Below are 24,873 nucleotides of genomic sequence, written 5' to 3'. Positions count from 1 at the left end.
TGCTGCCCAAAAAGAGATCCAAATAATAAAGTTGAAATGCTGCCCAAAAAGTGTAATTTGTGTTCACTCATGCATTAAAGTTCAATTTAACAATTTATAAAATTTGCTTATGCAACAAAAACTGGTCACGGTTGAGCATTAATTTATCACAACGCCCTTAACTTTGCAAGTTCGAAAGGATTTGCCTCTCAAAAACTGACATAAATTGGAAGGCTAATTCCAGCCCACCCTAATTTTCATACCCTTTGTTTCAGTGGGCAGTGCTCGCTCAAGCATGGATAGTTTTCCAACTTTTTGGTGTCATTTGAAAGTTGACTTTATTGGCTTTCCATATATGTAAGTCTTTTTCCCCAAAGTGCTACATTTTTTATTTGGCAGCCATTTCAAAAGCGTATAGTTTTTTTTGGGACGCACTGTATAGTAGGGTAAAGTTATACAGATATATTACTCTTATCCCAGTTAGAAGCTTTTAACAACCTTTTTGTTTTTGCTTTGTGTGTTTTCAGTTAGCAGATATCTTACCAACCGACGAAAACTTTTTGTTGATCTTCAGAAAAAACGAGAACATCACAGACAGCAGAGCCTTATTAAAGGTATGAACATGATGAGGTCTTAAATATTTTAGATTAAATCAAGTAAATCAAACTAAGCATGAAAGTATATTGAGTACATTGTTTATGAAGAGGTGATGTTAATACCGTTAAATTGTAAAATTTTATGATCTCCAAAGTCAAAACAATGTCATAATGAACCAAACAGTTTGAGGGGGCCAGACATTGCGTATGGGCTAAAAAAAAATGCTGCAAACGAATGAAGCGAGCAAAAGTTTTGGCTATTTTAATACAAAAACTCTAATTTTGTGGTAGATTTTGGCATACTTTAGAAAAATGTCATATTTCACATTTTCCCTTTCCTTTCCCCCTTTCTTTCTGCCTTGGTCGTGAAACCTTTTTTGGGGGCCATATATGGCTGCCAGCCCCCATCTTTCATGCATTTATGCACATTTCTCCAATACTGTACAAAGTAGGGTCGGAGCCAGGACATTTGGTGGGGGGGGGGGCGAGACAACCAAAATATGACGTCATATTTTCTATTCTAATTAGTAGAGGAGGTACAATTACACGACCCTCCCCTCTTATTTCTTCCCATTACACTCTCTCTTTTGTTTCCCCTTCTTCATTTTCTCACTGCCTGAAAAATGTATATAGCTACATGGCTTGTATAAGTATAAAATATCATTTCATTGGCCCTTTTTCAAATTAAGTTTATGAAGGAGATAATGAGTGCTTTCATAGTAAAGTTTGACGCCTCTGTATTACTCTCAGGTAAATTTGTTTTAATTCTCTTGTACCATTACAGCTATGGAAGAAGTACGACACAAACTCCAGTGGATTCATAGAGCGTTCTCAGTTGAAAGTGAGTACAGGTCCCTAGCTATATTCCAAAAGGGATGCAATTGTTCCAAATCATTTTCAACTATAGAAAGTCAATGCGCTTTCATATAACGTCTCCTGAAAAAAAAATTGGGAAATGTCAATATTTTGGTCCATGAACATTTTCGAATGTTTTTACCCTCTAACTCAAGAAAAAATAGTTTGTAATAACACCATAGAGATAACCAAATGTTAGAAGAATCGTATTTTTATGTATTTATGTAAACAGGTATCCCGCCAAAAACTTTTGCTTTTAGGATCGTACACCTTCTATAAAAATAAGATGTACATATATATATTCTTCTCGACAAACTGATTTTTGCATGAATTTATGTTATTTATGTGAAACCTAATAACCAGTCCATGATAACATACATACTGTGCAAAGCTAAGGAGGCAAGGTCGAATCTAATGTAATGTTTCGATCATTTTGTATAGTCTCGGGAGGGGGGGGGGGCAAGTGGTCTGACCATGAAAAAGAAAATTACAATTAGATGGTTATTTGTACCCGGTGGGGGGCGCTGAAGCCCCCAGTTCACGGTTTCGCTGCCCTGCGTGATTCTTAACCCCCCCCTTTTATACAAAAATTCTGGCCTACCAGCATGGGTAGCTGAAAATATGAAAAAACATAATGGATATCTTAAAGTGTTTTAATATTATCTTTGTCTAATTTTGTATTTTTATACCAGTCATTCATTCGTGATCTGTGCCGTGGTAAGGAGGTTGATGACGATAAACTAGAAGAATACGCTGCAGCTACGGTACGGTTCTGACGTAACTTTACTCTGCACAAAACTATTAAAAATAAATTTCATTTTTAGTGCATTAGGGACTGTTCTTAATTGTCGGCCATTTTTACCCACAGACTTACTTTAAGCCAACCAAATACGAGGATTCTAGTATCATAACATTGTAATGCAAAATCACTAAGGATCTCCACACTATAGGCACTACAGCAATTGTGGCAATAATCGTCTACACAAATAGATTCACTTGAAATGAAAACATTTGACAGATATTTTAATTGAGTTTTTTTTTTTCATTTTAGCAAAATCAGTCGGTCAGAATCTTCATTCTTTTGCTTATTTACTAACTTCTTAATGATCAATTTAAGTCATGTGTGAGCACTTATTAGTGGCAAAATTGTCTTTTTTCAAATGTCACAAGAGTAATCTTCCAGCAAAAATGAATTTTGATTTTAGAGGGATAGGGATAATGTGTTGTAGTTTCGACATGAAGAGAGAGAGAGGGGGGGGGGGGTAGTCGAAAAGGAGCCCTAAATTTTACAGTATAGGTAGCTTGAGTAAGGAAATTGTAATCAGATAAAAGTGAGATGTTATGTGTTTATGTCTTGTATTTTACAGATCAGGATCTGTGACAGGAATAACGATGGCCGACTTGGTCTAAGAGAGATGACAAGGTAATTCTATGACCCATTTCTATTTATGAATACCAATTAAACCTTAGAAAATGGCATATTGAAAGTTTCATAAGGTGTGCTTTTTCATTTTGTTTTGATTTAAGTCCAAGTCCACTTCAATAAGTTGATTTGAACTAAAAGGATAAAAATCAGACAAATATAGCCCTGGCAATTTTATCAATATCTATCATGTCTATGGACATACGATTGGAAAATTGTGGCAGTTTAAACTTCTGTTTGAGCTAAAAATAACAAGAATCGATGATGCCGCACACTCAATAAGTTTTTTCTTTGTATTTTAGTATGTGAAATACTACAAATTTATTTGTAAAATACAGATTTGATGACAAATGTGACCTCCGCCAGTACATCAGAATAGGTGCAACTAAAATGTTATAACTTTATTACATCTAATTTCGATTACATTTTCTTTATTTGCCTTTTCTCTATTCATTCAAAGTATGAGACTTGGTAGTTATTAAAAATACTGATACCAATGTATTATCACTTAGAGAACCCTTCCAAACTATTCTAAAGAGTAAAATAACAAATATACACTGTTTTCATTTACTTTTCATTTACATGTTTACACTTACATTATTTTCCTCTTTCTTGGTTTTATTTTACAGATTGCTGAATATCAAACAGGAATCGAATTTTTTGAACCAATTTGATGAAAGGGTAAAGGTAGGTAAACACAAATGATTATTTGTTCTTTTCATCTACTTTTTACAAAGAAGTTTGTGTATTTATTGATAAATCAATATACAATAATAAAGCATGCTTTTTTCTCTTGAACTGATCAAAATTTTATCTGATTTAGAAAAATAATTCTACATCAAGTTAGCTGATATCGAACTAGAATAATGAATCATTTTACAACAATGATGATAAGAAAAAACACCCAACCCAAACATGCCGGGGGGCAGAACCCGATTTTAAAAACATCCTGTAAACAATGACAATTTCTTGTTATGAAAATTAAGGCTAGGATTCACTGAATTAAATCGTTTCTTATTTCTTTTTCTTCAGAACATGACGGAAAAGGAGAAGATACGTCACATCAACAGGGTTTTTCATCATTATGCACAGGTAAATGGTTTATCATTAATACTGATATCACAGGTTAACAGTCTATAATAAGCACTCAAATAAATGACCTGTTATTAAGGTCTTATATGAACTTCGAAAAAAAAAAAACTTTTACTTTAATATACATGTATATTCACCTATGTGTGAATTAAAAGATCAATTTCATTTTGCGCAAAAGCTACTCAATAATAATACCCAGACCAGAAGATTTTTCTCCCAAATTAAAAATTATGTTTTTGCGATTGAGGTGGAAACTTGCTTTTCGTTTTAACACGTTGTTTCAAAACAATTGGTAGAAAAGAGAGGTGCGTTTCACTTTGACCTTGAAAATAAATGCAGATGTGTAAACATTCATAGCAATCTTATTGGGGTGCTCTTTTGACGGTGGACATGATATATGCACCGGCGACAATGATTGCTCCTGGCTTTATTTCATCTAAGATGTATAGGTTAGGGTTGCAGTAGGGTTTTATGTTAGGATTAGGGTATAGGGACAGGGTATGGTGTTAAAGTTAAAGTGGGTCATTCGATGAGTATAGGTCCATGATTAGTGTCAGTGTGTGGACTTTACAGCGGAGCAATTGTTACCGGAGCAAATGCCATGAAAACAATTTTGCCTGTAGAGTCAGAGCACTTAATCCATTATATAATGCACTCAATTTCTTAATCCTAAAAAAAATACTCGGGACGAAAATGTAAAAGTGAATGTGAATTCAAACTCTTCGACACAGACAAGCTCAAACATATCAGCAAGAACCTGTCTTGCCAAATTATATAGAAATACATTTTTGTCTCGCCTGCATAGCAGAGCGAGACTATAGGCGCCGCTTTTCCGACGGCGGCGGCGACAACATTGAAATGTTAACCAAGGTTAAGTTTTTGAAATGTCATCATAACTTAGAAAGTATATGGACCTAGTTCATGAAACTTGGACATAAGGGTAATCAAATATTATTCAAGATCCAGCCTGAGTTTCGGGTCACATGACCAACGTCAAAGGTCATTGAGGGTCAATAAACTTAGACCATGTTGGGGGAATCAATATCGAAATCTTAACCAAGGTTAAGTATTTGAAATGTTGTCATAACTTTGAAATTTTATGGATCTAGTTCATGAAACTTGGACGTAAGAGCAACCATGTATCCCTGAATATCATGTGCGAGTTTCAGGTCACATGACCAAGGTCAAAGGTCACTTAGGGTCAACAAAATTTGGTAATGCTGGGGCTATTTCTGGAATTGTCATCATCACTTTAAAAGTCTATGGATCTAGTTCATGAAACTTGGACATAAGAGCAGCAGTGTATCCCTGAATACCCTGTATGCATTTCAGGAAAATGGCCAAGATCAAAGGTCATTTAAAGGTCAATGAACTCTGACCGTGTTGGGAGTATGTGTTGAATTGGCATCATAACTAAGGAAGTTTATGGATCTAGCTCATGAAACATCGACATAAGGATAATCAAGATGAATGATTGTTTTGCACATGTCTTAGGTCACATGATCATGATCAAAGGTCATTTTGGGTCAATGGGCATAATATTTTATTATCATATTAGTGTTTTCTTCTGTGAATAATATTCATTAGCTTTTTTCAAAGGAAGCACTGCTGCTATATCGCATTGCGTAATGCAGGCGAGACTGCCAGAGGCGTTCCACTTGATAAACATTTTATTTTGTTTCTTTTATACAATATCTACAGAATTATTTTGGTATGTATTATGTACATTAATTTTACTTTTATATGATGGTTTGTGATAATTCTTTTGGTAGGATGGGTGTAACGAGATCGAAGGAGAGCAGCTCGATGCATTCATCTCAGATCTGATGGATGTAAGTTTTTCTTGACTAAAATCTTAATCACTGTAACACATTTAAATTGCATGTTAACGTTTCCTGAAATTACTGTTGACTTGAAGTGTTTATGTGTTTACAAATAGGTCTTCATTAATTTTGTTTACAAGGTAGTAAATTTCCAATTTAATCAGTTTATGATATATGTATTAAAATCATTAAGCGATTTTTGTATAATACTTCCTTTACATGGTCACAATGATTCCATAAGTAGTGTTGTAGACATCATATGCTTTGATGCTATAAATGCTGCATGTACAGTTATGCTGTTCAGAGATTTTCTGTCAAAATTAATTTTTTTTTATTTATTTGAAATTAAAAAAAAAAGAATAATGAGATGTAATTTCACTTCTTTACAGACGGACTCTAAGATGGACATGTCGCAACTTGAAATAAGCAAGAGAGCTATTTTACATAACTTTGACTGCAATCGAGACGGCAAAATCAATTTGGATGAGCTTGCTATGTGTCTCAACTGTTATAAGTTCAGCTAAATAATAAATCATTGACATACAAGCGAAAAAGGGGTTGATTTCATGATACATTTACAAGCATCTATTCTGCCACACAATGAAATGTATGTTGTATTGATCACTGTGCCTGAATTCTCATGTGATTAAAAAGTTACGAGTTACTTTGGTGTCACTTGTATCGTCCTGTGAAAAAAAATATGTTGTAAACTTGAGTTTTAACATTTTGCCTCCAGCAACATCATTAAATGTAGGCCTATTTCAACAAAAGCTTAGTTGACAAAGAAAATAATTTATAGCCAAATTGCGAATCGTATAAAATAGTATTCAAGATAAAGTGTAAAAATATAGAAATTTGTAAAATATTCATTTTTCATAGTTGAAATGAATATAATATCATCTCGGAAAGAATATCAAGTAATATTACCAGAAATGTAGGGTGAATTTGTCTTGTAATTGTGCAGTTTCTGATGATAAATAATGTTCTCTGACTAAAATGCGGCCTTTGGATTTATAAATTGTTATTGCGTTTGTGGAGGCTTTAATGTTAGTGGATATTATAGAAGAGTTACAATGTAGAATGTAGCATATGACAAAATACATGACAGTGTATTGTAAAGCATGCTAGTGCAAATATTGTCATTCAGTATAATTTCATTTAGAGCACACATAGTATACTATTTCGGATAGATGTATAGATGAGTTTATTAACATTCCATCACTTTTATTCTGATGTACATGGTAATTTGTCTTATCTATTAATAGGTTTGACGTAAAATATCTATTTGCACCTAAAATATAATGTATATTATGAAACATTCATGTTATAAATGTCAGTTATGATATGCCAATACTTGTATGATATATAATGATTTTAACAGTGTATATTACTTGTCACCAAGAGTTAATTGATTAATTAATTATATTATGTATATATACCCATGAAAAGCATAGGAGCTAGGATATTATTTTGAAGGATCTGTGTCGACCATCATCATGGTTTCATAAAGAACTGGGGTAGGGGAAGATGGACATTGGCTCTCCCTCTCTGAGATTTTGAGCCATGCATTGAACATTAGAGTATTAAATTTGAATTTTGAAAAAAGAAGATTAGAATACATTTTGAACCGCTCGTTCGCTTTGTTGTTCCTTCCTGGCATGTCTTCTTGTAAGTAATTTGTTAGGTCTATTGTTGCAGACTGCCCCCACCACCACCATAACCACCAACATACCACAACCACAACCCCTACCACCACCACCACCACCACCACCACTAGCATCACCGCGGGGGAATGCTGGGGTACATTGCTTGATTTTGAGGTGTACAGCCTTCGTTCTTATTTTTGGTAAAAATACGAGTAAAAATTGATGGATTCATGGTGGTATAAAACAAGGTATATTTCCTCAGAAATATTTATGTAAAACTGGCGTCTTACACTCTTACGAAACATGTATGGTAAATGTAAAAAAGCCCTGTGTTGTAAACTTAACAGAAGTAAATTTGTTCAACACCTTAACTCAATTTTAAGCATGCCCTCCTTCACCCCCCTCGTATTAAAGGTATATCGCCAAATAGTTGAGATGTCAAATATGGTATTCTCCTTTCTTCTTATATTGAAAATTACATGGGTTTTTTTCTTAAAAAGGAGGAATGTATTTACAGTATGCACAATAAACATTACTAGAGGAGCTTGTGAACATTCTCAGCACTGACTAAATTAATGCATCTATTTAAGTAAAATTGTTGGTTTTGATCCTCTGATGGAACCAGGGGTTCTGATCGCCCCCACCTCAACTTTCAAAACCATTCCACGTCCCCTGGTAAATACCATCATCTCAAAATTATTTTTACCAGGCGAAGTCTGCAAGATCTTTGGGAAAAGTATTACTATCAGCTGCAGTAGAAAAACCAATCTACCAAGGGCCTTCATCTAACAGTGAATTGGAAATTAAAGCAACATGAATTTCAGTCAGGGCAGACATCAATGGAACAAACTGTGTCTTGTTTAGTTGTTTGCAATGTGTAAAGCTGTTTAACTTTTGTAGTCACATTGTTATTATTATTTTTTAGTCATATTGTGCTATCGAATAAAAAATGAAGACAGTGCTGAAAGTGTACCATTCTCATTTGTGTGTGTGTTTGGACCAGGTTGTCAGATCAAAACCCCCTTTATTGTATTGGCCAATTCATAAAGACTTGAATTTGATTGGCTGTTGAGCCCATGGCCTTGGGAAGCGGGAGTGCTTTCCTTGTGGCTGCTGCATGTACTAGTATTATTCTCCAAAGGCAGCACCCCCAGGTATTCTGAAAGATGTGTAAAAATGGAAAAACATAACCAAAATAATTTTATTTTATAGTAAAGCCATTTTCTTTTTCTTCAAATTTCTCGGAACCAATTTTCCCCCTTCATTTCTTTTGCTTTCAAATCAGACTTTGTCAGGACAGTCTGGGGCGGATCCAGGATTTTCCAAATGGGGGGGGGGGGTAAAATTTTCTTCAGAAAAAAAAGGTTTTCAACCATAAATTAAGGATATTTCGTACCCGAAAAAATTTGACAAGCAAAAAAAAAGGTCTTCAATTTCAAAAGAGGGGGCACGCCTCTGTTTTAATGGCATTTTTACATTACAAATTTTAATTTTGCTTCTCAAAAGGGGGGGGGGGGGACGTGCCGGCTGTGCCCCCCCCCACCCTGCAGTCCGACCAGCCCTTTCACGAAACATTTCCCTGTTATGTATAGGTAATAATGAATGCTGACACAAATCATAAGCACACTTATTTGTTGGAGTGAGGTGGCTTCTTTAAGCTCTGAGCCTGGGTTAACATCTTAATCCTTTATCAGATAGTAGCATTAGATAGCAGTATGTGACAGGGGCATTCAATGAACACGTGACCACACATACAATAATAAAACTTTCTTCCACAAATTCAGTTATGACAAGTTTCTGTACAAGAAAGTGTTTATTCAATATCAGGAAAAGTACATACAATGTTTGATCTTGTTTATTCTTCATTTTTTTTTCATGTCTATGTTATTTTATACATAAAATAAAGATTGAATAGAAATTAATGACAAAAACACAAACTTATCCATATGTACTCTGGTAAAAAATATGGATCCAAGAATGTGACAAATATCTATTCTGGTTTGAAATACAGTTTTGCGACCTGTGTGAGAAAAGAAAAATAATGGTTCATGATCCTCCTTGGCCACTCACATTGGCCCGTATGCTGAAGTCAGGTTTAATTTAAACTCTGGTCTAAGGTTGTGGTTTGACTATGGAGAGCCATTTGTGGCATAATTCTTTTTTAACAGCTAGAGGCTCAATTTATCAGCATACTTTACTCCCAAATCAGTCTTAACCCTCAATCTCCCGGGGTATTTTGATTCTTGTCAATCCCGGGGGGGGGGGGGGGCCATTATGGCCCCCCCTTAAGATCTCGGCCGCCGATTGCGCGAGCGACGCAAAAAGTAATCTACAAGGCTGTATGGTAAAATTTTCCAAAATAATGAGATTTTATTTTATATCAATTAATTATGCTAATTTATGCATAAATCATACTTTTTGCTATAATTCACTAAATAAAGCTCCTAGAATGCTAATTTTTGGTAAAAAAATTCTTTGTAGCAATCTTAACAATCGCAATTAAAAAAACTTCGGTTCGGAAATCAATTTCTTATGTATTTTATTGTTTTATGTATTTCTTTGTTTTTTTACTTTTTGTTTTTTATTGTTTTTTCAATGGAAATCATTCCAGACTTAGTTCTGATCATAAACAAGGCAAAGTTAATTCAGTTTAATCAGTAAAAGTAGAAATAATGATACATTTATGAATTTTGGCTAAATACACAATTTGCATTGGATTTGTACATGAAATCACGTTTATGAGCAATTTTGGGTCTGACATGCACTTACATAATGTTGCGTAATGTCGTAACCGTGTACTCGGGCGTCACAAATTTGGTCTCAAAATTTGCGCGAGACTTGAAAGTAAAAAGTCAGTGAGCGGCGAGGTCAAAAAAATTTGCGCAGCAGATATATCGCGAAAATTGTCAAGGGGGGGCCATTATGGCCCCCCCCCCGGGAGAATTAGGGTTAACTGTCTGGGAAGAATAATTAAGATAATCATATTCACTGTCAAAAAATTGGGAAAGAGCACAATAATGACAAGAAACATAATGTTAACAAAATGTTGATATTGTTGGCTTTCCATAATTTCAGTACAGAGTTAAACCATGGTATAAGCTGAACCCGACATCAGAATATGAACAACTGAGTTTATATTTACTTGGTCTACTCGTAGATAGTCTAATGCCACATGTGCTAGACCCATTCGGTCTACTCTCAACTAAGTCTAATTTCCATTTGGTCTACACTAGTCTTGGACTAATATCCATTTAGTATAATTATCATTTACTCTATTACCCAGATAGTATTAGGGCATTTTAGCAAATATTTCGCAGACGCTTTTTATAACACAGAATCTTTTGTAAAAAGCCCTTTATAACAAAGCGGCCTTTGTCGAAAATCAGTGAATCAAAACAGCAGTGTCGTCCAGGACTCTGGACAAACGAAATATTTGCATTTTTGTCTGGTCCAAATCTTAAGACGATGTGCTGACCTGGTCCACCATCTTTCGACAATGACCTCTAATCTGTCCATTGTGATTGACAGGCATTTTCAATAGATTCTGAACATTGCAGAAAGCGTCTGCTAAGTGGATGCTAAAATGCGCTATTATATCCTCTTTATCTAAAAAGTATTTTCACTTTGTCAAATGAAAACTTGGTTCAAACAGTTAGACTAAGTAGTGTCATACCAATTTGATTTTAGACAAAATGGGTGTAACCTAACTGGAAATAAAACAAAATGGTAAATGGGCTAAATGGCAGTTAGACCAAATGGTTAATAGACATACATGTTTCAGACAAAGTAGGATTAGACCATGAAGGATGAGACCAAATGGAAAGTAGACCAAGTGGTTGTAGACCAAGTGGCAATCTATCATCAAACTGTTCACTCCATACACCCAACCTATTTCTGAAGAAGATATTCAAGAAAGTACAAGCAAATTTTCGCTTGCAGCCATTTTCTCAGTTTCAATATGATATATAGACTTAATTTCTTTTCACATTTGGAGAATTATGTCCCACTGAATAAATATGACTAATTGTAAATAATTCACATTAAGCACTAATGAATTAGGCAAACATTCCCTAGCATAAAGAAATATAATTGTATAAAATTTTCAAGACATTCATCAGCTACAGTAGGCAATATCCTCAGCTATAAGACAAAAGCAAACCATTACAATTGGCATTTATCTTTAAGATGGTATTAATTAGTACAGAATTAAGGAAAGCTTTGGGTTCACTAGGCCAAGTGTATATGCCAACACGATTATTTAAAGGACAAGTCCACCCCAACAAAAAGTTGATTTGAATAAGAAGAGAAAAATCCAACAAGCATAACACTGAAAATTTCATCAAAATCGGATGTAAAATAAGAAAGTTATGACATTTTAAAGTTTCGCTTAATTTCACATAACAGTTATATGCACATCCTGGCTAGTATGCAAATGAGGAAACTGATGACATCACTCACTCACTATTTCTTTTGTATTTTATTATATGAAATATTCTAATTTTCTCCTCATTGTCAAGTGATACATGAACATGTGGAATAAGCATTGTTTAATACTATATGGTTCAGTCAAGTTGGTCCTTATTGTCAAATCTATAAAAAATGAAATATTGTATAATTCAAACAATAAAAAAACAAAAGAAATAGTGAGTGATGGACATCATCGACTGACTCACCTAGTTTTGCATATCACTGTTTTGTGAAAAATAAGCGAAACTTTAAAATGTCATAACTTTCTTATTTTACATCCGATTTTGATGAAATTTTCAGCACTATGCTAGTTTGATTTTTCCCTATTTATCAAAGTCAGCATTTTCCTGGGGTGGACTTGACCTTTAACACTGTAATTAATGCTGGGTATTTGGGTAATTTGCATTTCCCATTTTCAAGCTCCATGACCAACTCTTATACAGCAGATTTTGATAGGGTAATGTAGGATCCATGTAATACGATCATTAAATAAAGGATGCTAAAATGAAGTCAATTTAACCCCTCATTTAAGGACAGTGATTTTTCTGTTTAAAAACAAGTAATTCCATTTCAAACTTTATCTAAAATGCAAATTCTGTTTTGCCATAAAAAAATGTATGCAGCAAAAACATGAATTTTGTGAATTATCAAGCAGTTGTAAAGAACCAAAGCAAATTTTCTGTTTTGGTTAATCAGTTAACAGAAAATCACTGTTCTTACATATTGGATTAAATATACATCATGAACTCTCAAACAATATGTCAAAGCAGTTTAACACATTTAAAGACACACTTGCCCATGAAGATATGTGACTACATCCCTTTTCTGAATTCTCAAATGGATTAGGGCCGTCTGCACCATCCCAAGTTTTCAAATTAGCACGCTATTTCTGATCCGGCAAATTATCCCGATCTGAAAAATCTCGAGATAGTTTGCGGTGGAGACGCAATTATCGCGCTAGTTCGTAGGATTAATCTCGAGATTGCAATCCCAAGTCAACTCAGGTTTATTTGCAAAATAGCGTGCTATTTTACGAATTATCCCGCTAATTCGTCGGTGCAGACACACTCGAGATTGGACTCGGGGTAATTTATTCATGAGGTCAGTCCATAATGCAATTCGCGTTCCACTTCCGCCTTGGTCAAAACATAAACACGTGCGAAAGTCAATTTTATAGTATGCGAATAGATATTATCGCGAATAGCGTTCATCAATTGCCTAATCAGCAACGATGGTGTCCCACCAGTGAATGGATTTTGGGAGAGACCAGACCGAAGGGGGAGGCGCTCATCGACGATGGTCATATTCAATAACAACACTGACAGCAGTGTTGTCTTATTCCTTCGCAAAATGTGAGCAAATAGCATTTCTTTCCTCCTTCTCTCCCTCTCTCGCTCTCTCTGTCGTTGCCTCCTTCTCCGCCATCATATTTAACGAAGAATACATCACTTCTTCACTCGCTGAGCTGAGAGGATTGTTGCATAACACCGGTCGAATTCGGCGAATGTGCTAGTGAAAGGAGTACATTGCTTGCATATCGCGGGAAGTTATTCAAAAGCGCGGGCCGTTGAAACTCCAAGATCCGAAAGTGCGCATGCTCGTAATATCGGTCTTGTTGCCTCGCTCGAGCAGGAATCGCTCTTCTTGCGATGGTGGAGACGGGGTTTCTTGAATCTCGAGATTAATCGCGAAGTGGGCCGATCGGGCTAAAATCTCGAGATTGAGCAAACTCGGGATGGTGCAGCACCGCCTAAATGGCTAAGAAAACAATTGCTCAAGGGGGAGAGGAGGGATGGGCGTCACAACAAAACTTGTTCTCATTCTAAATTTTTAGAGGAATATTATACAATCTATCACATGATTATGAATTCTCCTCATCGAATATAGCAATAACAGGCAATATCGACAATATACGTCAACATTCAGGGTAATTTTGCTTGGACATGCACTTCTGATAGCAGTTAGTGCAGCAGCTCCGCTCAGCGTTAAAATATACAGCTACCTAGCTCAAGTTGATTGTAAAAAAACAAATTTAATTATTGCTCTAGTTCTACTGAATTTTCATATTATTTTAGCAGTTGACAATTCAACAACTAAGAGGATTTTTAAACAATAAAGATATTCCCAATGCTGGGAAAAGACAAAAATAACTCGAACCAGAAGTACCTATAAGAGCACATCCAGATACTTGGAAAGAATGTTTGCTACTGATAGTTTATATCGCTGAATATCTGCTATATGCAATAAAAAGGATTGCAAATTTCTCTTATGTATTCTTGATTGCCTAAATACAAAATAATAGTAATAAAAATAATCTTGACATTGTAGTAATATAGGGTAATAATAATAATAGCTGGATTTACATAGCGCTTTTTGCCTGAGGATACAAAGCGCTATTACTACTCCAGCTGTAGCTCCAGCTACCATAACTGGCGCTCGGTGTATTCAAGGCTAGGTACAATGTAGGACATGAAGCAAAGGGCATTTTGCCCTCAAAATGAAAAAAAAAAAGAGGAGTTTCTTCACCCTTCACAGGCTGTAAGAGCGATTAACAAGGAATACCACATGGTCAGTATGGAAATTTACATCCTTAGTGGAAATTTTCACAAAAAATAAAAATTTTACTCAGTAAAAAAGGAGTAGTTTTTTTTAGAATTCAAGGTATATCACACCATCCATTATAACTTCATCATTACCTGATTTCATGTTTCCCAACCTGCGGTAATAATACATCCAGTACAGATGTTTGTTATCCAGGCAAAGTTTCAAGGTCATACCCAAGGATTAATTTGTTTCACGTTGGATAACAATATTCTTTATGTCCTCTTCCAATGAGTCCATGCTTCAATGTAATCATCATGGGTTGATACTACAGGACCAGCAATGAGATGGGATGTTGTCATTGAAGCAAATTTATGTCAAACTGTGGATAAAAAAAACATAAGATGAGGCCATAAACTAGTGTCATTACATGAAATCATTCCTAATTTTCTGACCAAGGTATTTATATAATATCACTGAGCTGCTCGCATGTGACATCACAACCTCAAAACTTAATCTCCTTCTATTTTCCATCCATGCAAAATATAGCATGATTCAAAGCTCATCACTGGAAGATTAGAACGAACATGGAATGGAGCCAAGGTAGGTATTAAGGGAGGGAGGGGGGGGGGGCAAAAAATAATCAAAAGGTGACACATCACTTCTTTTCCCTTTATTGAATATGGGGTAATACAGAGTTACTTAACCCAGATACAGTATCTCTTTCTCCCCTTATACTTCCTGTTTTTCCCCTTTTTTTGTTTAAAAATCACAGAGACGGTAAATGCCTCCCTGTCCTCTTCAGCGCGACCCCTGAATAAGAAAAAAAATGGTAAAAAACTCCCTGTATACTTACCTATCTACAAGTGAATCTCTCATATCAGATGCTATGGTAGCCGTTTGTTCTCCACCAATCTTGAAGACCTTTTCAATGACGGAGAGCTCAGCAGTGGTTGTGTCTAATCCGCAGAACGCACACCAATCGTTGACTACCATACCTCCTCCAAGCACTTCACTACCACGGTTCACTGTACCGGCCTGATCAATACCATCAAAGAAAATTGAAAAATAAAATTTCTCTCCTTCATTTATTTTCTTCGTCTCTTTGGTTATTCCTACCCCACAATAGCAAGCCCCTCAAAACCTTTTGAGTTGTACTGAAGCAATATTAATACACTGTCCCACATATGCCTTTCTGTGTAAGTGATCATCAGAATTATCGGTTTTGAGCTAAGAATCTAAGATTTCATAATTTCACAAAGATAAGTTTAAATATTAGTTTATATTAATGTTCCATATCTAGATCCATGACAATAAGATGACAATTAACCTTCATTTAAAAGACTTTCTCATGAAACAATTGTTTGCTGCAACCACTCTCTTTTACCTTTGTAACAACAACAACAACAACAGCATCTCTTTTACCTTTAACATACAAATGATCTGTTGCTGGAGACCATATTCTCCCCACCCTCCCCTCTCGATGAATAAAGAGAAATATATGAATAACTAAAAAAAGGATACATTTTTTAAAGGTTTGCATGATTTGGGGGATAACATAGGAGAGGTATATGATTCATCAAGAAGGCAATTTCTAACATGGACTGCTTTATATAGATGATAAGAAGAATGATTGAGATGTAGTAGAGATAGAAATAAAAAGAGAGATTGAGATTGGAGTATTGTTCTAAAATCACACGAATTGTGGAAGAAGAGTACAGACTGGATACAAGAAAAAAAGCACAGAGAAGAAAAAATAAAAAGTGCAATGTTCAGTTCATCATCATGAATTAGAAAGCTTCCTAATGATCAATTCATTCCACAACAGCCTCCCTGAGCTGACAATCTAGAAATAAATAAAATCTTACCACTAGGGGAACTTGTAATAATGATGACAGCTCATTTTGGTCTTGAATTGTGGTCTTTGGATGTACCTATGGAGACAGAGAATATAATTGAAAATAGATTAATTTATAATTGATGGGTCATTGGTAAAGCAATTACTTACACACATCAATTGTTTGCTAACACTGTTCTAAACTCTTCTTTTTCTTCCATTATCGTACGTCCCTCTTGTAGAGTATTGTTGTACTAGAAGGAGAGGAAACGACACTACTTCTGTAGGCTTACGCAAGCGCTCGAAATCATAAAAGCAGTTATAACCCATCAGGGGTCTTAACCCCCACCAAAGCATTTTAAACAACACTCACACTGAATATGACAGCTGTAATAGGCTTGAGCAATGTGCACTTATATGTGTGTGTGTGCTTTGAAACTAGGAAAAGGGATTTGCATTCCTTCCTAGTTTTTAAACCTTTTGGGTATGAATTTTCAGGCCGATGGATTTACCTATTTCAAGAAGATTTAAATAAAATACCAGGATGAGATCAGCATCATGTAGTTGTAAAATAAGCATTAAATAAAAGAAAAGAAAAGAAATACCACAATATGTGGTTGGAGCAGTTTCTATTGCCATCTACATGGGGCATAATACTTTTCATATTTTACAGAAAAGCAGGCTTCAGAATATGATTCCATGACTTTTGCTCCGGTGACAATTGCTCCGCTCTAAATTCCACGCACTAATGAAATGACCAACTTCAACCTTTGGTTTAACACGATACCCTACCCTAAACCTACATAAAATTAAATCATATCCCCAATCCTAAGCCTACATCTTAGACAAAATTAAGTCCGGAGCAACTGTCACAGGGGCAATGTTGTGTCATCCAAAATACACACTTACCAATCCTCCCTGATTACTGATGACACTATAGGTACCGACCAATGGATTATCAGCTACCGTTTGCTTAAACACCTCCACTTTAAGAACATCTGCTACGATTTCTTCTGTTTCCTGTGATGGGGGGAAAAAAATGATGATCACAACAAAATAACAATAATTTCATAAAGAAATATTCTTGTGGTAAGCCCTAAGAAAAGCACAATACATGGACAGAAATAATGACAACCAATGATAATGATGATGAAATTAAGACACAAAATAATGATAATGGAAGAATTACCTTAGAAACAATAGTTTGGGGTCGTTTTGTGAAGCTTAACTTGTAATAAAATTTACACATGACTTGACATGTTCAGCCCATTCATAACGCAGATCAGCATATTTCATTGAAGGTGTTAGTTTTTTTAATAAAATGATTACTAATATCCCTAATTGGCAATGATACTGAAGCTTCAAATTGCAAAATTACATGTATTTTCAACTAATTAAGATACCCTTAATTAGTTACAAGATATTGACATCTACAATATGTTTATTCATTTGTAGTAAATAAAATTAAGAAGGAAGAATATAGTGAAAATTAAAGAAAAATATCAATGTTGCCTATTTGAAGAATAAAAGATGATCAGACAAGATTACAAATATCTAATTGTTCTGAAAGGGATAATGGTATTGCTCCGTGACTCACCTTATCAACATCTGGGTGTACCAAGGCTACATAATCATTGCAAGCGATGACATTACCAAGGGCAGATAGCTTTTCCTCTATTCTTTGGATGGCTACACTGTCGGGAAGGGCATTACGAATGTGCTGCAATTCCTGATCTGTTGTGGAGTTCGGTACAAGCAGACCGTGTCTGTTGCCTGTAAAATAAAAAAGCAAGCACAAAAATTAATATTCAAACAGGATACATCAGTGAAGACATTAGCAAATACTTCATGGAGGTGGCATCTATGGAACTTTTAATATGCCCTGGCATAGCTGAGGAAATGTACTGTTTCACAGGCAGCAAGTGTGTGTAAGTATACTAATGCCTAAGCAAAACAATTCACATTTTCTGTGTTAGAAGGGAGCAATGTCGACTTCTGTAAACCATCATTGGTCATTATACTGAACAAATGGTGACTCATCACAAATAATAAATGATTTCATGCATATGATATTCTAATTGCAGTGTCAATGATCCAGATCCAGGGCCCCGTTTCATAAAGGACTTGCAACTGTTGTAACTTTGCCATTATGGCAACTACCATGGTAACAGGGCTCAGCAGCCAATCATAATCAAGGTTACCATGGTAGCTGCCATAATGGCAAAGTTACAACAGTTGCAAGACCTTTATGAAACAGGCCCCAGATATGGCAACAGATCTAACAGACTCAACTTTGGTAAAATGAATTGTATAGGGAGAATATGGAACAGATCATACATTTTTTTTTATTACCCCGGTAGATGGTTTGGACTTGGAGAAACTAATTTTATCTCTTTTTAAAAAAAGAGAAGAAGAAACCAACAATCAGGGTCCCATAATACGAAGGTTAGCGATTAATCGTATGCTTGATTTTTGACATTGTTGTCAATGGAATCAATCGAAGAAAGATGTTTTACGATCATTGCCAAGCTGTTTGTTACGGGGCCCCATGAGTCAGAGCATACATAAAGCAAAATGCAAGCTCATTTGATCCTTGAATTGATAATCCTACCTGCAGTAAGCCTTCCAATTATCCTACATCCATCTATTGAAGAATGAACTACAGGAACAGCATCTCCAAGCTCTGCTTCAAATAAACTGCAGAAGGAAAGTGAAACATTATTGGAATGTTAGAACTTATAATTACGAGACAAATTATTAAATTTTTTTTTTTTTTTTTTTGGGGGGGCTACTTTAACAACTTAACTGTCTAAATCTGCAACATTGAATAAGTCTTAACATTGCAATGAAAGGGGATTTCCAGAGCTCCTTTTCTTAGTTTCCATGGATCTTTGGAGAATTTCGGGGCTAAATTGCCCCCCAGGCCCAGCCCCTGAGTAATTTTTTTTCCATGTAAGGCAATTCAATGTTGAAAATACAATGAAATATAGAACAAAAATTTCAAATACATGTTGATTGGATTATTATTTCACAAATAATAGAATTCATTACATGATTATAAATAATTAGCAGTATTATACTAATTATTTATAATCACGTAATGAATTTTATTATTTGTGAAATAATAATTTTTATCTATAAATTGTTCTTCAAAACGGCATCGCTGACCGGATCTACGTCATACGTAGCGGTTCAAGGGACGACCCTATTGTATTTGTGTTGTGTATATTTGGATCGAGGGATCTACACGACATCGGTCTGGTAAGAAACCTTATTTTTTCACATTTTAATTGACTATTTTTTTAAACATTCCTACGCATTAGGCGTAGGAAGGTGTAGAGATTAATAAAATCACGATCATTTATGTGATTTTTATTAAAAAGATGGATTTCCTAGGGAAATCCATCTGTGTTTACATGTCTCTCTTATGCATATATGGGCGGCGGTTCAAAACTCCAATGATGAAGAAGTATATGTCGAAGTTTTGTAAAAAGACATCATCATGGAGTCCTCAAGACTATGTTGCTGCCCTCTACGTTCGAGTTGTGCTTTTATCAAGGCTTTCCGATTAGAATTTTCGATATCCTGGCCAATCAATGCGAGTTTATACGTGGAGTTCCTCACACATGTAAACAATTCGCTGCCGATTTCAAAACATCGCATGCGCGAGGGGCTGAGCTCGGACCTTTGCGCATGCGATGTTTTGAAATCGGCAGCTCATTATTTATACGTGTGAGGAACTCCATGCATGTTGGCTCTAAATCACCAATTTTGAGGCTAACCGGTGGATGGATATGGAGTGAAATTAGGGTGTAAAGTAAGAAATTAAGCTTCTTCTTTTTTGTCATTTTGAGGCGCTAATGCAGTTTCGCACCGGCCGATTACCAGCATACCTCATCACCAATACCAAATGTCATGACAAGTCTCTCAGTCACATTTCGAGGTCAAAATACCCACTTCTTTTCCAAATATCGCGACCGGGAACGGCTGTATTTCAGCTTTGATCTCGATGTCGTTGTTCGAATCCTCAGACATCACTTCGCGGATCGCTTGGATTTGCCGTGCGCGTATGTTGATGTGGACTGAAGTTACGCGACCAAAAGATTCGCCTGCAGCATGCTGGCAGTGTTTTCGCCACACGTTCGCATGATTTGGTTGCTAATTTCAGTCCATATCAACATTACGGCGCACGGCGAATCCAAGCGATCCGCGAAGTGATGTCTGAGGATTCGATATTTGGAAGAGGTGGGTATATTGACCTCGAAATGTGACTGAGAGACTGGTCATGACCCGGGGGGGGGGGGGGGGGGGGGGGGCACTCGACCAAAAAAGTAGTGGGTATGTGCCGCGGGCGAGACAAAAAACGGGGGCCTTGGAGCGGGCTTATTGTAAGAAGGAGGGTCCTCGGAATGGGCTTCGGAACTACAAATGTTTGTGAAAACGGGGGTCCTTGGAACGGGTCCCTGCGTGTGAGTGCGTATGCATCCCTATGGAAAGTGCATGCAGCTAGCACGGCCGATTTCAAAACATCGCATGCGATCGCGATCGATCAGCGACCGATCGCATGCGATGTTTTGAAATCGGCCGTGAATAATACGTGTGAGGAAAAAGATACTGGCCCAAAATCACCAATTTTGAGGATAACCGGAGGATGGACACAGAGTGAAATACGGGTGTAAAGTAAGATATTAAGTCATTCATCATATCCCTCTTTATATTTTTTTTCTTTAATTTTTACGATAACCAGGCCATGATTTGGGGAGGCAGTGTAGCTCAGTCGGTTAGAGCGCCTGTTCCAGATAAGATCGTAGATCTCAACGTGCGTGGGTTCGAGTCCCGCAGCATGCCGGAAGACGTCTAACAAAAAAACTGATGCTAGCGTTGTGTGTTAACGTGCCTCACCGCTGTGTTCAGTGCGGGTGTGAATGCAGTTGGAAAACACTCCGTCCATCGGAAAGGACGCAAATGTTGGTCCCGTGTATAGGAGAGTCACAACCTACGCACGTTAAAACCAATACACTATTCGTCAAAGAGTAGGGTGTTCACCCGGTGTATTGCACCTGCCGGTCCCCGGTACTACCAGTAGAGGCGCACGGCCAATATGGGAGACAATCTCCCACATTGGAGACTTGCTTTGCAAAAGGACAAAAGAAACAACACCAACAAAAGCACGATTTTTTCCACCCAAAATTTTGTCTCACTGAGATCAGAAGCCCATTTGTTTTGTGTGTGATTGACAACAAAAATCCTTATCAAAACAAAAGTAGACGGTGAATTTTTAAAGTAGACGTTGAAAAGGGGTGATTTTTCATGAGGAATCTGCTTATCACATTTTTATTTGGCGCCAAGGTAATCCTTTTGCAGCACATGTAAACAAAGGAAATTGGTCTCCAAAACTGGAGACTGTCTCTGAAATTGGATACCCAAATTCTTTACAAAAGTCTCTGATATTGGAGATAATCTCCCACATTGGAGACAGTCTCCAATATTGGCCGTGCGCCTCTACTGACTACAATACTGCAAGAATCTTCAGGATTGAAGGAGGCAGTGTAGCTTGAACTTGAAGAAGAAGAAGAAGATTGCCATCCCACCTTTTAATGACTCGGAATATCCGATCTAGTTCACTGTCCCGATGTTCGGGTAGGTGGAGCGTAGTGTAGCGGTAGTGAAGTGGAGTGGAGCCTGCACGAACATCGCCTGAGGTAGTGCATATGGAACTCTTGCCGCCGAGTAACAACGTCAACGCACAACGCGACGTATCGCTCATCTCGTCACGAAACACGCCCCATTATTACAACACATTTAAAAGCTTATGGGACTACACATATTTCCTGGTCATACTTGCCTGTAAAAATTTTCTGAACCACCAACTGCTACGAGACAGTATGCATTTGTAAGTTTGCTATATACACCAATTTCATTATTACTTTCAAACTGCGTTCGAAGAGCCATATTTGACGATTAATAACGGCTTTTCTTCCCAAGATCAATCTGAATTGTGTCCTGTTCAGTTCTCCTCAATCAATCAATCAAGCCAACGCATGCGCATACACATGTGCAATTAGGTACCATACTATTCTTCACAATTCAGTCGGTTTTCGTATCAGTTGCGCAATGGAGTACTGAAGTGATGACGTCACAAAAAACTTATCTTTTTTTAGCATTTCAGCGTTTCTTATACCATATTTTGGTAAAGCATTATGATGAAAAAAATGCTAGGAACCAGGCCAATAAGGCAATAATACATTGACTTCAATGGGGCTCATTATATGTATTCATGACGAGGTCATTTATTGGGGCCCAATAGGCCTATGGACCGATTCCCACCAAATTTGGGTGGGGGGGGGGGGGGGTTCATCACGCTCTATACCAACATATGGTATAAAAAACGATGATATGCACTAAGTGAAAATTTATTACGTCACACTTCGGTACTCTATACAGCTTGGCTTAGCCTTAGGTCTCATATGGCACCGGGAGGCGCCACCGGTAGAGGGGGGGGGGGGGGATATATAATATTAATAATCGGTCCTAATTTCCCTCTGCTATAATGACCGACTGCAGCTAGTCCTAGAGCTACAACACAGTCAGACCGCGGGTCCCTATGCTAATGAGCAAAAAGGCCAGATTCATCCAAATCATCTCGTGACGACGAGATTTCTGAAATTTTGTACTTGCATGATATCCAGAGTTCTGATTGGCTGGATAAGATTCACAGAACTACAGGCGCGGGGTATTTGAGGAGATTACCACATGGGAAGTGTGACCTTCTCACGAACCCAGGCACTGGGACCGTTGGAATTTGCCATTGTGCGGTCTCTTTGACCAATCAGAGTGCAGTATTCTTGTTTTCAAACTGCTTTATGTACTTGGCAAATGAAAAGTGTGATCTTGACCCGATTAAACCAATTCTTATTTTGAAACCTATATCATTTCAAAGCATACATATTCAGCTTTATCATGATATAAAATTCATTTGGGCTCAAACAAAAAGTGTGAAAATAGCAGCTTTTGTCAGGTGAAAATATTTCTTTTGTAGCATATTTTAGATCAAAATTTTAACCTATATTACAAAATCTTTGAATAAATCCAAACACATGACCTGAAAGAATGATTCTTCTTCTTTACAATGGTACCAAATTCATGAAATTCGATGCACAATTAGAGCAGCAATGACCGAATGAAAAGAGGTGTTTTGGTCCGCATCAAGCTCATTAAATATGCAAAACATCTCAAGTCATGAATATCACTTGGATGAAAGAAGCCACTTTCTTGGGACCTGCAGACTGACTGAACATTTTGCTGATGATCTTCGTCATTCTTTGATCATGCACAGCGGGTATGCATGGGCGCTGGAGTTGAGATGGAGCAGGGCGGAGGAGAGTTAAGCCTAATAATACGTTGCATCTTCATTTTGAAAAAAAAAATCATTTTGCTTAGATCGAGGCAAGTCACCCCAGAAAATTGTTGGTTTGAATCAATAGATAAAAATCAAACAAGCATAATTATAATGCAGAAAATTTTATTTAAATCTCAAAAAATGATGAAAGTTATAATGTTTAAAGTTTCGATTTTCGCTTACTTTTAACAAAACAGTTATATGCATAACTCATTGATAAGCAAATGAGAGAGTCCATGATCTTCACTCACTATTTTTTCTTTATTTTTTAATGATAAAATATTTCATTTTTTTTTACAGATTTGACAATAAACCAACTTGACTAAAACATGTTCAGGGAGGAATAAAACTTTGAATCACATGACAATGAGGAGAAAATGAAAATATTTCAAATTTCATATAGGCCCTAATGAACTACAATGGGTGGTGTCATCAGTTCCCTCATTTGCATACCAATCAGGATGTGCATGTAGCTATTTTGTGAAATTAAGCGAAATTTTAAAATGTCATTTTTATTTTAATTACTTCTGATTTTAATGAAATTTTCAGTGTTTTGTTAGTGTTGGACTCCCTCCCCCTTTTATTCAAATCAACTTTTTCGGGCTGGAGTGAACTTTTAAATACAAAATAAATAGTACCCGGGAAATAGAGAGTGGGTGGTGCCCATCAGAATGTCGAAAGGCTTTCTAATTATGGGCTACATCCAATTTTGATGAAATTTTCAATGTTTTGTTTGTTGGATTTTCCCCCTTTTATTCAAATCAACTTTGTTTTATTATTTTCCTTTTGCTTTATATATAGGGGACTTTAAAATATGATGCATTATGGTGAACTTTCAGTTTGACATAATTTTTTTTCCTATCGCCTATGATTTAATTAGTTTCCTCCTTCTTCTTTTAATTCTCATATTATCCAGTGGTGTAATGAGCCAAAAGTTTTGAGGGGGCCAGATATGGCGTATCGGGCATTTCCCCCGGGGGGCTAGTCAAATATATTGTTGTACACATGCGTGACCCCCCCCCCAAAAAAAGGGGTGTTTTTCAGTTTTGGACGCGGGCGTGCACTCGTTAAGGGTATCAAAAGCACCGATTTTCAAAAAAGGGTTCATTTTTGAAAGACTGTTCAATGGTTAATCGCGGGGTCAAATGTATTTAGGGTACATAATTATGTTTTTTTTTCCCAAAGCTTGTTTCATTTTAAAACTATGAGCCAATT

At 36.5% G+C, this 24,873-nt stretch overlaps 2 protein-coding genes across 2 annotated transcripts; one reads left to right on the top strand and one right to left on the bottom strand.

Annotated features, from left to right (window-relative positions):
* Window positions 1-503: 503 nt before the first annotated feature.
* On the top strand, window positions 504-8,384 carry LOC129268519 (secretagogin-like). Its single transcript, XM_064095448.1, has 8 exons — window positions 504-593; window positions 1,360-1,416; window positions 2,123-2,194; window positions 2,798-2,853; window positions 3,483-3,540; window positions 3,886-3,945; window positions 5,718-5,777; window positions 6,158-8,384. Exons 4-8 carry the CDS (start codon window positions 2,846-2,848, stop codon window positions 6,290-6,292), a joined length of 321 nt encoding a protein of 106 aa, XP_063951518.1. The 5' UTR covers window positions 504-593; window positions 1,360-1,416; window positions 2,123-2,194; window positions 2,798-2,845; the 3' UTR covers window positions 6,293-8,384.
* Window positions 8,385-9,193: 809 nt separating this feature from the next.
* Window positions 9,194-22,343, bottom strand: LOC129253772 (eukaryotic translation initiation factor 6-like). Its single transcript, XM_054892199.2, has 7 exons — window positions 22,105-22,343; window positions 18,871-18,956; window positions 17,857-18,032; window positions 17,169-17,279; window positions 16,291-16,356; window positions 15,279-15,460; window positions 9,194-14,804 (listed from the first exon to the last, which is right to left on the bottom strand). Exons 1-7 carry the CDS (start codon window positions 22,209-22,211, stop codon window positions 14,795-14,797), a joined length of 738 nt encoding a protein of 245 aa, XP_054748174.2. The 5' UTR covers window positions 22,212-22,343; the 3' UTR covers window positions 9,194-14,794.
* Window positions 22,344-24,873: the final 2,530 nt, after the last annotated feature.

This window comes from Lytechinus pictus, chromosome 2, assembly GCF_037042905.1.
Source record: "Lytechinus pictus isolate F3 Inbred chromosome 2, Lp3.0, whole genome shotgun sequence".
In the NCBI taxonomy this organism is placed as follows: Eukaryota; Metazoa; Echinodermata; class Echinoidea; order Temnopleuroida; family Toxopneustidae; genus Lytechinus; species Lytechinus pictus.
Note: the sequence above shows the minus strand (reverse complement) of the source record. Positions and strands in the feature narration are given on the sequence as shown.